We start from the raw sequence: 18252 nt of genomic DNA, 5'->3' as shown, positions 1-18252 counted from the left end.
GCAATAGCAATAATCCTATGAACTACTATCTCTTAATTTTGCAATGTGACGTCGAAGAAAAGCTTCATATTGAACTTAAATTTCATGATTAAGTCATAGAATTCTCCAAAGGTAAAAAGCTTAAATATGCCATGGAACTATAAAAAATGAGTGAATGACCTATTCACGTCATTCGTTAATAGTTGGACATAAAAATATCACCTTCGTGACACATTTGACCGGTTCATGCCATTAACCACGAACGACCCACACATCCGGTTTTATAAGTCAAATTCTTGATTTTAAAATACCAGATATGGCATGTGTCGTCCAATTAGACCATCCACATCACTTAACCCATTCCATCAATTTTAACTCATCCCCTTTCTTTTTTAACCCACCCCACGTTAGAAATCGACCCAAATCCCTTTTTACCCAACCCCTGCTCCAATTTTCCACAAATGAACCTTTAAAGACTGTCTTAAAAGATTATCATGTTAGGCAACTTCAGATTAAATATAAAACCAAATAATCATCAAAACAACTTGCTTAAAGATTAAACTAAATCATACTTGTAAAATAAGACGGATGCAGTACAACTTTGAGTACTCTAATTAGATAAATGTATTTGGAGAATCAAGTGATACCTCAACTTGTATCATACAATGTAAGGCTTCAACTCTTACTAATTATGTTCAAAATATTATCAAATATTAATCAACAATAACATACCCAATGTAATTTCATAAGTGGAGTCTAGGGAGGGTAGGTGTAGACAAACCTTACCCCTATCTTTGTGGGGGTAGAGAGATTGTTTCTGAGAGACCCTCGGCTCAAGAAAATCGTGTTTTAGAGCAGGTTGGGAAAAAAATGATGAGTAAAAAACTACGCCGAAATACTGAAGAAAGAATTGCTGACAGTAAAAATAGAACGGGTAACCAATATTAATGGCAGTCATAAGTCTTGATTTCAAGCGAAAACAATGAACCTTACAAAGAAAATTGTCTAAAAACAACTCAATTCCACCAACAGCTATACACTTGAAAAATTTTTAATACCAGGAACTGCTTCAAAATTTAATACATTTGGAATCAGTTTTAACATATCAACAGTCAGCAGTCATCGATGTCTATGTCCAACCAAAAGAATGTCTGTGTCCAACCTTTCGTGTTTAAAAGAAAGGGTGGGATCCTCTACATTATACACTGCTTATAACTTGAATTCAGAAGCAGCAGAAAACAATCAGAGAATGCCGAATCCTTAGACAACTTCATGTCTCCAATATCACCATGTTTAACTCTAGCTTCTTCTAAAGCAACAATATGAAGCAGCATCAAATAATGCATCACTTTTAAGAATGAACCAACCCTTCCTTGCCAAAAAGGAAAAAAGAACATAGTGGAATTTGCAGACTTATGCTCCTTTACATGCAAAGACTGCTCTTCACGTAGATCTATGCATTGGATGTTGAAGATGATACTAACGGTATAGATGAAGCAGCTTGAGACTCGTCTGAGCTTACTCGGGTAGCTTCCTTTTTTAGCTTGTGGCTGTTATATGCAGCTACACCTGCAATAGCTGCAGAAGAACATCTTTTCTATATTATTATTGACCACAAAATAGTACCATCAATGTTTATATTTTTCATCATATACACACTACGAACAACATTAGGATTACTCCAAGTCTAACAATCTTACTTGAGTAAAAAAACATAAAATAAGTTCTCAATCGACATGAAGATCTTGGCAGTGTTTCTTAATAATCAGTCCTGTCAATGAATTCATCAAGAACATTAAGGTCATTAATGAGGTCTATAACCACCAGTGGTATCACTCTTCAGGTTAGCTCTAATATAGAAGCTATTATAATATCATCCCACAAAGTGCCAACATTGGAATAATTAAGCAGCTGTCCATGATCAAATATAATACAGAAAGATATTCCCCCAAAGACTAGAAGCAGCATTGGTTCAATTACACAAATCCATATAGATAAAGCAAAGGGATTAACTAGTTACCAGGAACAGAAAAAGAGTCAAAGCAAGAATATTATGCATAGCAGCACATTACAATGATGTAAAATGAATGTAAGGAAATGGCTGGAATTGTTTAAAGTAATATGTTTCTTGGCATCAGATGAGAATGTCAGAAAATTACCAATAGCATAACCACAAAGGTTAATTAGTGTCAGCTTCGTATCAGCAAAAAGTAGGGCAGATAGCAGTACAACCACCCAATCTTTGACAACTCCAGCGACACGAATGGTCAGGGCACTTGTATGTGAGATCACCAAGAAAACAGAGAGATTCAGGGCAAAGGTACATATACAATTTAGAGTTAGAACAAGAGGGTGAAAGGTCCATGTTAGCTGTTCGTCCATCTTTGGTTTCTCCAAAAAGATCCATGGAACTAAAAGGCAAAGAGCACTGCATTGTGTAATAAGAGAGTTCCATTAGATTGTCTTTTCATAATGTTAAACCATAACATAATATCAAAATTCAAAAAAGCATCCCGCTTTCAGACAATAAATGTACTTGCCTGCATGGGCTAACATAGTACATGACAGATATCGGGTTTAGCTTGAGGCCCTTCCGTTTTACCAGAATCTCCATAAATATAAGCCTTAAAGCTTCTCCAACAACACCTCCCATTTGGTAGATCACACCAACCCAGTTAATGTTTATTTCCCCATAAGAAGCTACTAGTACGCCAAAACTGATTACAGACATTATGAGAAGCATCCTGCAGCTCATCATTTCGAGTCCAGCTGCAACTCCAAGGATGAAGACAGCTACTGGCACTGCAGATGAGACCCAAAATGTGAAAATGTATCCTGACACAAACGGGCAAAGAGTATAGAGTACTTGAGCAGGCCTTTCACCAGCCCAACATCTAAAGTCTAAACATCAGGCATGAAACATCCTCTGACACTTCATTTATTTACATACCTCTAACATCTATGAGCTACAGAATATAAGATAACTCGATAGCAGAAATACTTACTGATTGCTTTCAACATCTGAGCAAATGAAACAGATATATAAAGGTAAGCAGTGTTCCCAAGCCAAAGCGTCATAGCAAACATAGCACCAATTGGGATGACTGAGCTAATGTATCTGCATATTGAAATCTTAATTAGTTGCATTGAATGATAGTCTTCAAAAAAGTCTAATGGACAAAAGTCGAGAAGGAAAAAAGGTAGTACAGTAACAAACTATTGACTACTTCTGTTGTATGGATTTGGAGCACAAATGCAACAGATATGGTAAAATTTGAGAGAATATCCAACTTCAGGTAAGTTTCTAGTTTATACCAATAGGCGGGGAAGAAAGGCTAACGATCATTTTTTTCTTTATCTTGTTCATACATGTTTTGTTGTTGATAACTATGCAGTACAACTCATTTTAGTAAGTTATCCAAACTAATCCATTTATGCCAAATTAAATGTCTGATTTAGCAGAATTAAAGATGAGGATTGAAACTATATGGCGCTTTGTCACTGAATGGAAGAACATGTGGCGGCAACAAATTCCTTTCATCATTTTAGGAATGTCAATTAAAAAATAGTTTTATTGAGAAGTATATCTGTAAATTGTGCAATACATGGCATAATTTTTCAAAGAAAGTGAACATCTCTAACCAACAAGATGAGGAGTCTGGCGATGTGATGACCAGCTAAACACTCCCGTCTTGGCTTACCCAGCTTCTAAGGCGAGCCAGGCAAAGCAGGGGAAGAGATATGGATTGCACCGAAAGAGGAAAAGCGATGAGACGGCAGAAGGCAGAGATTACATGGAATTTGGTAGGACAAAATCTAACTAAATGAGCTTTCTTTAATGAAGAGAAGTCATAAAAGATACTCCTCCGTTCCACTTTATGTGGCAGGGTTCAGAGTAGTCAAAGTACTAAATTTTCAGTGTGAATTAAGGACATAGATTATTCAATTTTTGGAAATATAATTAGCATATTTGGAAACTAACTAAAAAGTACTATAAGCCATAACCAATTCAAAATGTTTAAAAACATTTTAAAACGTGGTCAAAGAACCTGTTTGACTCTCCATATAGCAATGTTACGACAGAAATTGGAGTAGAGGGAGTAATAAGGTTCTTGGATATAGAATTCGCTATCCAAAATATTAAACATCACATTTTTTCAAATGCACTCACATGTCTAGAGTCATTCCTTCCTCAACCTTCATTATCTGCAAGGAAATGCCTAAATTAGCACTACTAGTTGCCCAAGCAATCAGTAAAAAGGAGAAAATTTCTTACCTTGAGAACTTTGGTAAGCACAAAACATAGTACTGAGGAAAAGACCATGTGAAGTAGCGTCAGCGCAAGAGGATACGGGAAGTTTATTTCTTTTGATGATAAAACCCACTGCAATGAACAAATTATTGCACAGTCAAAGGTGCCGAGAAACGTCAGACATGTGAACTATCTTAAAGCAATAACTGATAAGTGTAGTCAAAAGAAATCAAGCTAGATGAAAGCCAACAATGATGCATCTCTATCTCATTTTCATTTCATGGAAAAGGAAAACTCAAAATATCAAGGTATCAGCCAAAGCATAGTGCCCACCACTTCTTTAGAGAAACCTGATATTTGCATCTTCTTTTATGTTTTAAAGTTTTTTATCGCCACTGCCGACGGGCTGATCCACAGGCCGTCAACTCACCAAGGTGGTTTAGTTTGCTAGAATTTAATCTGGTCGCTATGGTAAACTTATCCACAAAGAAGATTGATAGAAAGTAAGAACTCTAGGTTCAAGGGCCTTTTGTAAGGACATACAAATTCCTCTTAACAATGTGGAGGAGCGTATTTAATATACGATTGATCAGTTTTAAGGAAATTATGTGATCAAGATTGAGAGTCTAGCAGAGCATGGGCGTCATTTAAATTAATATTAACCCACTTTAAAAGAAAACTTTGTGCTTCATGTGTAAGAATGACTTTATTTACTCAATTCTTGAATCCACATATATCTCTTCAGTAACAAGGAAATGCAGAAAGTTACATACTTATATCTATAGACCAGCTAGAATGCCTCTGCCCCATGAACATAGACATACATTGTTCCGCAACAATATCAAGCTTCCCAGTTATGTACTTAATTTATTTATTTTTTTAATAACTGTGACTATCTTACGTCCTACCGGGTAACTCAGTCATCCAAGGTTCGGATAGAGTTATGTACTTAATATTATTTAGTAATTGGGAATGTGCTACGTCATACTGGGTAACACAGTCCAACAAGGTTCGGATAGATGGGAAGAAATCACCTAGTAGTATTGTTTACTCTGCTGGGATATGAACCAAAACTTCATGATTTTCAACCCACTTCACTGACCAGCAGGCAACAATCTCGAGTGTGGTTATGTACTTAATTACTAGCTACAACCATTTCACTCACTGTGAAACCAAACCCAAAAGCAATTACACATGTTAAAGCAACCAACAAGAACATACCCAGTGTAATCCCACAAGTAGGGTGTGGGAAGGTTGGTGTGTACGCAAATGTTACCCTACCTTGTGAAGGCAGAGAGGTTGTTTCTGATAGACTCCCGGCTCAAGTAAAGCATATATGTTAAAGCAACCAATTTAATTAATCAATCAACAACTCAATCTCAAACTAATTCAAGTCAGCTATTTAATCCCCTTTATCCATTCAATATTAGATTATTTTATCTTAGCTCGACTATTTTAGCGCGGGCAGTATCTCTCCTCCTTTACCCGAGCTTAAGACAATCCAGGAGATAATAGGATACACCATTTGTCCAAATTTATGTGATACCAAACTGCATGAAATTTGACCAACATTTTAAGATGTATTTTTTCACCAAATTGATATGAAAAAAGTTGTAAGTTATAGTACTTTTCATATAGTTTTTAGATATGTACTCCTTCCGTCCCAAAAAGATTTGTCTTACTTTTCTTATTAGTTTCTTCCAAAAAGATTGATACATTTATATATTTAGAGCCCGTTTGGCTTAGCTTATAAGTTGCTGAAAACAGCTTATAAGCCGTTTTGAGTGTTTGGCTGGCCAGCTTATAAGCCATTTTGTGCTTAAAATACCCCAACTTATTTTTTTTGGGCTTATAAGCTGTTTTCAGCTTATAAACTGCTTTTTTTAAGCTCAGCCAAACGGGCCCTTAGAAACAATTTAACTTTATTATGAGATGACATACAACCACATAAATATGTAAGGCTTATTTTGGACCACACATTTTAAAATTCTTCCTTTATTTCTTAAACTCCGTACCACATCAAACTAAGGCCCCGTTTGGACATGGTTTGAAACTGGTTTCAAACCATGTTTGGACATACAATTTGAATATTAAGTTGTATTTTCTCTTATAGACATAAAAACCTCACTATCAAAACATTCTCAATTCTTATACAATCTTACCAAATGAGCAAATCATAGTTTATAACAAAATTAGTACACTACTAGAAGGCTTTTCTAAAAAAATGCAACATCAATAAATCAAACTTTACTTCAATAAAATCAAAAATTTAACATGAATAGTAATGTAACTACTATTTAATATAATCTTCCCACATAAATTAAAGATTGGTAGACATAAATAAAGGTTGGTGAAAGTTAATGAGATTGGTAAATGATTGATGGGGGTAATTGTTAAAAATATTTACCAATTTATGGTTTTTTTTTTTTACAGAATATTAACTTATGGGTTAAATTTTGTATTTAAAAAAAGTTGAAACTACGGTTTCAAACCCAAACCATGCTTTTTTGGATGATTTGGGTTCAAACGCCGATGGTTTCAAACCACAACTGAAAATTGATAGCCAAACGCCTACTAAAAGTGAAAAGTATCACACAAATTGAGACGGTGTGAAAAGTATCATATAAACTGGGACGAAGGGAATATATATATATATATATATATATATATATATATATACAAGTAATAATTGAAAGAAATGAGGACATCAAGTACTGTAATTGCACAAACAAAAAAGAAAATGTTTAATGTACCTTGTTGAAGAAGATCTGACCACTGGAAAGGGCAATATAGAGAAGTATGTATGCATATGTTACCACACCTTCACTCATCAATTTCCTTTGTCGATCCCCCATTGATCAGTCTAACGGGCTCAGTGGTTTTAGCTTGAACTTTTGTGCTGCACATCAACTGTTTGTGAAAATGACACAAAGGAGAAAAGTGAAAATTTAAGATATTTTTGGTTGAGTATTGTGTGCTTGGAGAGTGTATACTGATGGAACTTTAGCTGCATCGGCTTGCTTGTTTTCTCAGTTTCCTATTGTCCCAACTTTTCCATGTGAGTTTAACTAGTCAAATATATCCCTCTTTCTTACAAGTTGGGATCAAATATATCTCTATAGTTAGCAAAATTTTAAAAATATCCTTCATTTTTAACATGTTCCGATATAAGTAAGTCTAGTCATTAAAATTGGGTGATATGAATGGCACATGAAATGTTCTAAATTATTTTTAAAATAATTATCATGTAGGTGTTATACCCCATTTTAACCGGAATTAAAATGATTTATAACATTCCGGTAATTCCGGGGTTAATTAAAGTTAAGGAGTCGCCACCTAATTATTTATAGTGAATTAGGACACCTAAAGTTCATTAAAGTTATTTTCTAAAGTTAACTCCATTTTAAGGTCTACTAACTTAAGATTCTAGGTAAGGGTTCAATTAATCTAAAGGGAAGGTATTAGGTATCCTTTAGAATCCATTAATAATGATTAACCGACCGGACTTAGGTTAATTAATAAAATAAATAGGAGAGTTGAATTTTGAAAAAAAACCTTTGTGTTAAAGTTACTTCATAATTAAACTGATCAATGTTCTACTAATTAAAATTATTAAGTGATCAAATGAAATAAGGGGGTAATAAATAAATTGACCAAATAACTACTGTTATATGAAAGTATTTATTTTCTTCCTAAAAAATATATATATTATCCTTTGTGAAAATTCATACGAATACCATAAAATTTGTTTCTAAATGTTAAGGCTACCATGAGGTAGAAGTATCCTTTCTAAAGCTGATTTTAGGATTTCTCTAGATAAGTTTAGACTATATGTAAAAATGTTGACATAAATTATCCGTTCGGAGATCAACTAAGGCAGTCTTAAGTGGTCATTACAAATTAATAGTAATAAATAAATATAAATTTAGCAAATGAAAGCACTAACAAGGAAATGACAAAACAACAATCCATCCCCATCTACTGGGAACGAATTTAAACTGCAGCGTTTAACACTGTTTTATGCAGTGTAAAATTAAGTGATTCTACGAAAGAGGTGTGAGGTAGAATGGAATGCAGGTTTCGGGTCTAGCGGCGGTGAGAGTTTTATGAAGACTTCATTTCACTCCCGAAGTGTACATGCGAGAAAAAGAGAAAAAAAAATAAAGATTAGTAACAAGGGAATTTACAAAAGGATATCAAAATCTTAAACGCACACTTAAGATGAATTTAGTATAACTACATAAGTATGGATTTCACATAACACAGCCCAATCCGGGTTATAAATAGCTTAAACATCAGGTACAGCAAGCCCACATTCAGATTTAGACACCCACAAAGAAGGGAAAAGGGCCAAGACACAAAGCAAACAAAGCTATACATGTACTTTGAGGGGATAGGCCCAACAGATTATACAAAAGGGTAATCGAATGGGCTAGACATATATATTATTCGGCGGCCCAATTGCTAAAAGAAATGTAAGACAGAGCCCAAAATTTTCAAGACTCAAACAACCATTTTTACTAACAGGGTGGTATACCCCTTATGTACTAAATATACCAACTGATATACATCCAAATGTGTATGAAGCTGAATATCTTGAGCATACCCACTTTTAATACTCCACAGAGGCCAACCATACCAAATAGAAACAACCAAAGGGGAGATCATGCTAAGGCATTTAAACTAAAAAAAACCATGTATACGGTTGCATATAGAACCAAACAGAACAAGCCCACACCATAATGAGTCTGAAGGGTTCTTCTAAACAAGAAGGAAAGCACTTAATAACTTGACTGTCTATTTCCAACTCTTTAATTAAACTTAAACAGAAATGGGACTACCCTGAAAGAGAAACTCATGTTTTAAGATAGGAATTGATACCCTTAAGGATTTTTGAGACTCAAACAACATCCAGTGAATTTTACAGCCACAAAGAAAGGAAAACAAGTAGCATTTGATGTTTGAAGTTTTCTGCTAGTTTCCAGAGGGAAAAAAAAAACACATCAAGTACATTTTCAGCTCAACATTTTTATATTAACAAAGAAAAACACTATGACTATAGCACAAGACCATAACTGTCAATAGCTTGTAATTCTACTCAACTAAAAGCTATAAATGACATCTTTTAACCTTACACCAATCACAGGTTCATGCGTCATGCTAAGCATTAGTAGTACAGAAATAATTTACTAACTCAGGTCAGATCTTTTATTCCACCAACTCACCACTTTTCTTTTATCAAAAGAGAGATCTGAAGCTTAAAATGGGTTTGAGACAACATCATAAAAGATCAGCAGCCAACAAACATAATGATTAGTTAAACCAAATTGTAATCGTTTCAAAATGAAGCTTAACCATACTATTATTTCTGGGTAAAACAGATCCTAAGGGATGGCATGATATATTCAAGAATTTGAGGTTCATTCAAATTGTTCACTTTAAAGATAAAAAGGGACTAGCTAATGCAAGCAGACATCAAAGGTGCTTATAGCCAGGCCTACTACCAAGGCAAAACAGTCGAGCAAAGTTGTCTAACTACTGATTAAATATCAGGAAATTATATAACTGAAACATGCATTAGTTTGAGCCAAATCAGTTGGAAGAAAAGAGAAGAGGACTTCAAAAGAAATTAATCAAACCTCACTGCTAGTTCACTGATTATCTTTATAAACACAAAGTCATTGTGGCTTCAAGGATCGAAAACTCAGATTTTCAGGTATACAATTACTCTTTTTAACAGTACACTTAAGGACATTCGACTTGAATTTATTAGCGTTAACACAATCACCTATCATCACATATTACAGACAAAACATGGTATTGATCCTTGTTAGATTTAAAGCAAATGAGATTTAAACCAAATACATAAACATTCTGAATAAAGAAGAACTAGGCTAACTAATGCATAATCATGCTTAACTGAGTGAAATGATTATATAAGACTTGCTGGACTGAGCCAATCTAGACATATCGAGCAGGTTTAACTATTACATAAGGTGGAGGGCATCATTCATCTGGTTATAATCAACATGCTTAACAACCAACCAAGCTAACACACATAATCCTATTAAGGCAGATTAACTACGTGATATAGCTCATATATCTCGAAAAAACTGGACTAGTAAAATATACTTAGCAAAGTAGCTAATTATCATGCCAAATCAGAATCACACTAAATTAAACTAATCTAACCATATGAGTTTACATAGAACAGAACTAGTACAGAGGGAGAAGGAGGATTGCTGACCTTCTTCGTGTGCAGTGAACAGGGTGCGGGAATCTCGGATCTACGCTCGAACGCGAACGACGCTCGACCCTTTTCGAGTGCAAACCTCGACACACCCAAACACACGAAGCAAAAGAAAGTTTTAAAACAAGAGAAAATAAACTGGACTTGTTGGAAACTCTACTTAAAATTGATTTATTGATTAAACGGGACTAAGTTTTGAATGAAAGCCTTAATTAGGAATTTTTGGTACCCAACCCAAATTCCAAAACCCTTTTTTTTTTCTGTTTTTTTCTTTTTTTTTCTCCCCCATTTGGATTCTCGAATGCGAATATTTATAGGATACAAGATAGGGTTTCTCAGATTCGAAGTTTTTGGGCGGGATTCGAATTACCTAGGGTTTTTGAAAATGGGTCAAAATGGGATCGTTCAAATCTGAACAAATTTTCACGTGGTTTGACTCGGATCTTAGCCGAAAATAGCTCGACCACTTATGGTTTTGGAGATTGTCGCGTGTCTTGAAGCAAGAGTGGGCAAACCTTTCCCTTTTAATCGACAAACACATGCAGGTAAGCAGAAACAAAGACAAATTTTGGTATGAAAATGTGATAGACAAAACTGTTCATGGCTAAAGAGAAATAGGGTTTTGCCTCAAATGGAGGAAGAAGAGGGAGGGAAGAGAGAGGGGCGTCGTTCGTGTCATTTAGGTTGAACAAAAATAAAAAAGACGGGATGGGTCGGGTAAGTTTGGACGAAATGGGTCGGTTGTTGTGGGCTGATCTATTTAACGGATAGTGGGCTTGACTGTTTGGGCCATTTATTGGCTGAAGTATTTGTCACGCCCCGAACATGGCCTAGACGTAACACGGCACTCGGTGCCTGACTGCATGTGACCGAGCGAACCACATGGCTTGCTGAATCATCATGATACATAACATAAGCGGAATATAACGTGAATGCATGATGAGCCTTTATAAAACGTAGTAAGTCATAATACTTAATAAAAATACTTGTTTAACATGAGTGCGGAAATAACATGAATGAGCCAAAATGGCTATACGACTCCGAATGTCTGACATGACATAACTGACTTGTCTAGTCTATGAAACCTCTATCATGAGTCTGACTGGAAGACATACTTACTGGGACAAGGCCCCCAGCATACCTTAGTTGCATAACTAAACATAAAACCAAAGTTGACTAAACCCCGAATGAGATGGGGCTCACCAATAAGCTGATACGAATGCTGTCCTACTGAGTAGATGTGTCGTCCTGTATATCAGTACCTGCATCGTGAAATGCAGGCCCCCGGGCAATAAAAAGGGGACGTCAGCACATTGAATGTACTGGTATGTAAAACAACTGAAAGAAATAACATGGGACATGGAATAACATGATAAGAACTGAAACTGAAAACCTGGACATGAACATGAGTGCATACATATATATATAAAACATGGTAAAAATATCATAAGTAGGGAGAGCAATAACTTATAACCGATCCATAGTCTGGTGCTTGCGTCCCGCCAGCAGAACACTCAGTCCTTGCCAGGGAACATGAGATTTAATAAAATATGAAAGGATCCAGTCATTATGAGAGATCGTCCGGGACATGGGTGGAGCGATCCTCATCCTACGGTGGCTACGTAGTTTCAGGCTATCTGAAGCCCTCCTCGGTAATTAATGCAACTCCCAAAACATGAACATGTAAAATAGTGGCACTTGCTGCCCATGGTATATCATGAATCATAACTTACTTGTACATGGTTTTCATGAATCATAACTTGCTTGTACATGGTTTTCATGAATCATAACTTGCTTGTACATGGTTTTCATGAATCATAACTAGCTTGTACATGGTTTTCATGAATCATAACTTGTAAATATAGCTTCATAAGATAACTTGTCATAATCTTGCAAAACATGTTTTTGGTTCATGAGTAATAACAATAGTTCGTAATCATATATATATATATATATATATATATATATATATATATATATATACTTGACTTGAAAACATGCTTGTAACTTGCTGGATGAAATCATAAAGTTTCATATAAACATAATGAGAACACATGAGGAAGAATTCATGATTCATGGATTAAGCTGGGATTCCTAATAACCGTAATGGAAGATTAGGAATACAATAACGAATATAGATACAAGATTCATGTACATAAATACATAACTACGGGCTACCAATATTTTGGATTTAGTGCCCTAGGATTTGAACTTCATGAATATCAAGAAACGGAGCATGGGGAAGAACGTAGAGATTTCCACATGTGGATGGAAGTTCTACATACCTTAACTTCCTGCTTTTGAGCGTATCACAATGTCCTTCAATCCCTTCAACTTTAATCTATAGCAATACAGGTCATAGGGACTCTATATTAGCAACAATATCCATGCTTTGTTCATCTAAGCATTTTATCAAACACTTGGTGGGCATGAAGCTCCACAACCTTCATTAATGGTGTTTTCTTCACCCAATCCCCACTCTATTACTTCTAGCTGATTCTACAATCTCAATTAGGTGTAATTAACATCATTCTTCATCACCCACATGAATACAACTATCCCAAGTCAACAATCCAAAAACTCTAGCATAGTTCATATAATTCTCTTTATCAAACTCATTTATTATTCTCCCAAGAATTCATCAATTCACAACTATAAATGATTAGGGAGTAGAAACATTACCTTTTATGAGTAGTCACCACGAAAACAACATCCCCAAGTTCGATTTTTAGCTTAGAACGACGGCAACAACTTGTACTACACTTTATCCTTCACGAGCCTCGGGATTCGGGGCCTTCAACTTGATTGATTCTCTACTTTCTCTCTCTAACTCTCACTCTCACTCTCTCTCTCTCTCTAAAATCTGAAAATATGATAAAATGGGGCTGCTAGGGTTGAGCATTTCCCTTAAATACCAAGGGGAAATGGGTTTGACCCGACTTGAAATCGGGTTGGGACCTTTCTGTCTTAAAATGTCCATATCTCCCTATCCTGATGTCACATGTAGGCCCACGACCTATGGTTGGAAAGGTATTTCAATTATATACAACTTTCATTCTTTGAGTTTTCCCAAATTCCCAATTTATGATAGGGTTATGGCCTCTCGAAGTCAGGTGACCCGAAACGTACTTAACGGACCAAAGGACGCCCCATGTTACGGCCCCGTAACACGAAGGACGGACCGTAACTTGGGACCGTTCCTTTGTGAAAATTTCCAGTGAGTTTCTGGAAATTTTTGGGACGTTACGGCTCCATGTTACGGTCCCGTAACACGTGTTACGGCCCGTAACGTCCACCGTAACACAAGCAGAATTTCCAGCGAAGATAGGCTTCAGTAAAATGGGCATAACTCTTTGCACAGATGTTCGTTTGACCCCCATAATATACCGTTGGAAAGCTATTTCAAAGGGCTACAACTTTCATCAAGGAAGTTTCCTAAATTTCCCAACGGATTTTCACTAAATGTGACTGGAAGGAAGACGTATTGAAAACTTAGCCGATTCTATAGGATTTCAATTGCCTTACTATTAGCCATATTGAGACGATCATATCTCCTTGCTCCGATCTCTGATTGGCTTGGTCCTTATATCATTAGAAAGGTATTTCTACATACTACAACTTTCATTGAGGGTACTTTCCCAAATTCCAAACCGATCAAGGAGTTATCGCTGCCCGAAGTAGGCCTATCAACCATTTTCGCAAAACGTTCAAACCTTCAGTGTTTGCACTAGAACTCTAATGATATGAGCTTAAACTCAGTTCCAAGATGCGGGGTGTTACAATATCTCCCCCTTGGGATCATTCGTCCTCGAATGATGGGTCATGGTTAAGAATATGGCTGGACATGACTTGACTACATGAACGTGAAGGAAACATGACATGAAACATGGAGACTGAACTAAGTGAATACCGAGACATGAACTTGGGCACTGGATAGCTGACATGAGTGTGGAACATGAGACATAACATGACATGGGGCATGGAAACTGACATGACATAGTTTCATGAAAACATCAGTGCCCAAACATGAGACATGAATATCGAATACATGAACTTGAACGTGAAACGTGAGGCATGAATACATAAGGGACATTATAACTCTTCTCCAAAATGTCATTAAGCCATCATTAATTCGATACTTGTAATTCTTGCCCGACACACAACATATACCTTGCTTTCCTTAACAACTTTCGTCTCCTACCACAAGTGTCTTTGAAATCTCATTTAGAATCATTAAATATTACTTCTTACTCGTCAACATGTCGTATACGTCATACCCTTCGTGGGTCTATTCGCGGTACGCTAACGGGGAAATTTCCAAGGTGTAACATTCTCCCCCCCCCCCCTCCCCCTTTTGGAACATTCGTCCTCGAATGTTAAACATTCGGGATTCTACAAAAATTTCGCTAGAGTTTCCCCTGTAATATGGCACTACCAAACCAACCTGTCACAACAGCCCAAAATATCATTGCCTCACAGGGCTACATCACAATAGCACTATAAATTGGCCACACACGACCAAAAGCATGAAAAGAAAGCTTACATACCTCAAAATCTTGGTGTTTCATCATAAATCTCTTCTGCGGGCTGAAACAAGTGCGGGTACATGGATTTCATATCCTTCTCGGCTTCCCATGTAGCTTCCTCAACTTTCTGACTCCTCCACAGGACTTTCACTGAGGCTACTTCCTTAGTTCTCAACTTGCGAACTTGACGGTCAAGAATGGCTACGGGGATCTCCTCATACGTCAAACCATCCTTAACTGTTATAGTATCAGTAGGAACAACCAACGACGGGTCTCCTACACACTTCCTCAACATGGACACATGAAACACGGGATGTACAACAGCCAAATCTTGTGGCAACTCAAGTTCATAAGCTACTAGTCTGACCTTTCGTAGAATTCTGTAAGGTCCAATATATCTGGGGCTGAGTTTGCCTTTCTTGCCAAATCTCATGACACCCTTCGTGGGTGAGACTTTAAGGAACACCCAATCATCTACTGAAAATTTTAAGTCCCTTCGCCTCACATCCATGTAAGACTTCTGGCGACTCTGAGTTCAAACGCTCTTGAATTAACTTGACCTGCTCCATAGCCTGATAAACTAAATCTGGTCCTAACAATTATACTTCACCAACTTCAAACTAACCAATCGGTGACCTGCACCTTCGCTCAAAAAGGGTTTTCAAACGGTGTCATACCAATACTAGCATGGTAATCCTTTTTTTGTAAGTAAACTCAATAAGAGGCAGGTGGTCATCCCAATTACCATTGAAATCAAGGACACATGGTTACCGAACTGAATGAATACAAGATTACTAAACTGCTGAGATACTAAACTGAATGTCTACTGAACTGACTGAAGACTGGGATGACTGAATATTGAGCTAACTGAATACTGGATTAGCTGAATACTGGACTGGCATGAATACGTGAGTACTAGACTGATATCTGAGTACTAAGTTGACATAAATATCTGAGTATTGAACTAACATGAATATTATAACATGAGATCTGAATAGCGTATCTGTCTGACCATTTGTCTGAGGATAAAAAGCTGTGCTAAGGTTCACCTTGGTACCCAATCCTTTCTGAAAGGATTTTCAGAAGTTCGCTGTGAACTGAGCACTATAATCTGAAATAATGGACACTAGGGTCCCATACAATATGGCAATTTCATTAACATATGACTTGGCATAATCTTCTTGTTCAATCTGTGGTCTTAACTAGCAAGAAGTGCGTTGACTTCGTAAGTCTTGTTGACACCCAATTTTGTCCCGCCTCTCCTCCGAAATACCTATTTACGCTTCTAATATTTTTGGCAAATTAAAAAATATATTTATATTTTACTATAATTATTAGCCTCTAATCAATACCGGCGTTTCATTATTCTATTACAGTTACTAGCTATTATTATTATTATTATTATTATTATTATTATTATTATTATGATTATTATTATAATTCACAATTTTTATCATTTCGGCATTTTACCAGCTTATGCACACGCATCGCATTTATCATCGTGTAATTTAATAATAGCATTTACTTACTGTTGAATTTCAAATATATTATCGCACGGCTATTACGGCGTCATTTTATTTTCATCTAAATACTAATAAATACATACTTTATATTAGGGGATATTTTAGCACACTCAGTATATGATTAATTTAAAATGGGTCTCTTATGTAAATTTAGAAGCCAAACTATTTCTTCCATCCAGCCCAATATTTTAAAACAGCCAGCCCAAATCAGTTAACCCATTATTTTCATCCGCCCAGCCCACATTTTCAGCCAATTCAGCCCAAAAGAAAATTGACCCAGTCCATTAACCCACAACCCGGCCCAATTCTCATTTTAACAAAAATGAAACCCCTAAGGGTTTCATCTCTTTCCCCTCACGCCGCACACCCCCCATCGCCTCTCTCTCTCTCTCCCTCTCTCCCATGCTCTCTCCTTCTCTCTCTTCTCTCCACCACGCCGCTCCCCCCACTTCCGTTTATCCCCCATGCCTGTCTCTCCCACGCCTGTGTCCCCCACTTTCCCTTGTCCCCCGCTCCTCTCTCTCTCTCCCGCTCCTCCTTCTCTCTTCCTTCAAACAAAGCGAAAAACCTATAAAGAGGGGGAAGTTGAATCGTTGAAGGGGAGGAGATCTTGAACCCGAAATCCCTAAAAATAAAGAAGTTTTCCGGTGGCCAAAAATCCCCGAAAATTAAGGTTCGAAAAAGGGCAAGAATCCCCTTACAAAAACGAGTTCTTGAACCCCGAAAATCCCCTACAAAATAGGGCTTTCGAGTCGCAAAAAATCCTCTGAAAATCAAAGTTCTGAAACAAGTTTTTGAAACCCCGAAAAGCTCTAAAATATGAGTCCTTTAGTCGCCTATAATTCCCTAAAATACGAGTTCTATTAGCAGTTTTAATCTTGTTTTATTGTCAAGTCAAAATATCAAATCAATTTTGTTCTCGTTTACCTTGGTGTTGCTGCGAATCCGAGCATCGCAAGCTCGGATTTGGCAGTGTTCGAGTGTAGATCGAAGATTCGCACCCACTTCGCTGCACCCGAAGAAGGTAATCTCTTTCCCTTTTAATTTCTGTAGCTTTTGCATTGTTTAAGTGTTAATTATATATTCAGTTTGAGTAATCAGCATGTTTTAAATTTCAGCTAAATATGTGGTTCTGTCGTATACTAGGTTGGCATTATGTGTTATAATTAGGATATTAGTCTCAAATTCTTGTTGTATGACCTGAGCATGATTAGTGTATTGTCCATGGAAATATGTATGATTTATGGTCTATTCTACTTAAATTTCCTGAGTTAGTTGTATGTTTGATTGATGCAGCCATATTCAGCGTGTAAATGTTAGATGTGTAACCCTGTTTGGATCTTTACGTTATGAGTTTAGGAATGCATAAAAAATATGTTTATCTCGACTTCTTTATGTGGTACTGTCAATCTTAGATTTTGTTTAGTGATCCTGCTTAAATTACAGAGTCTAGGTAGTCGAGTTTGTCGTTAAATGGGTGCAGTGGATCTCAGAGGTCTGTTATTTGAATCTATTACTGTTCGCAAAGTGCATGGATTGACTCTAGGATAGACTTGCTAAATTGAAAGTTGCATCTTTTGAGGCTGAAAATGTTATGCGACTTGAGTAATTAAAGTAACCAAGGTCTTTGTATGCTCCTTTAAATGATCTTATTTAAACCATGTGGTCTGTGTTATCAATTTGTCGTCTGCTTTAGTATCTGTAATCTCAGAGCATCTTCTC

The 18252-nt window shown here is 36.5% G+C and overlaps 1 protein-coding gene across 1 annotated transcript; it reads right to left on the bottom strand.

Annotated features, from left to right (window-relative positions):
• Positions 1–899: 899 nt before the first annotated feature.
• Positions 900–7314, bottom strand: LOC132629378 (probable sugar phosphate/phosphate translocator At3g14410). Its single transcript, XM_060345046.1, has 7 exons — positions 6985–7314; positions 4256–4363; positions 4151–4185; positions 2985–3097; positions 2520–2781; positions 2139–2407; positions 900–1557 (listed from the first exon to the last, which is right to left on the bottom strand). Exons 1-7 carry the CDS (start codon positions 7084–7086, stop codon positions 1433–1435), a joined length of 1014 nt encoding a protein of 337 aa, XP_060201029.1. The 5' UTR covers positions 7087–7314; the 3' UTR covers positions 900–1432.
• Between the last annotated feature and the right edge of the window lie 10938 nt (positions 7315–18252).

This window comes from Lycium barbarum, chromosome 1 (genome assembly GCF_019175385.1).
Source record: "Lycium barbarum isolate Lr01 chromosome 1, ASM1917538v2, whole genome shotgun sequence".
NCBI lineage: Eukaryota > Viridiplantae > Streptophyta > Magnoliopsida > Solanales > Solanaceae > Lycium > Lycium barbarum.
Note: the sequence above shows the minus strand (reverse complement) of the source record. Positions and strands in the feature narration are given on the sequence as shown.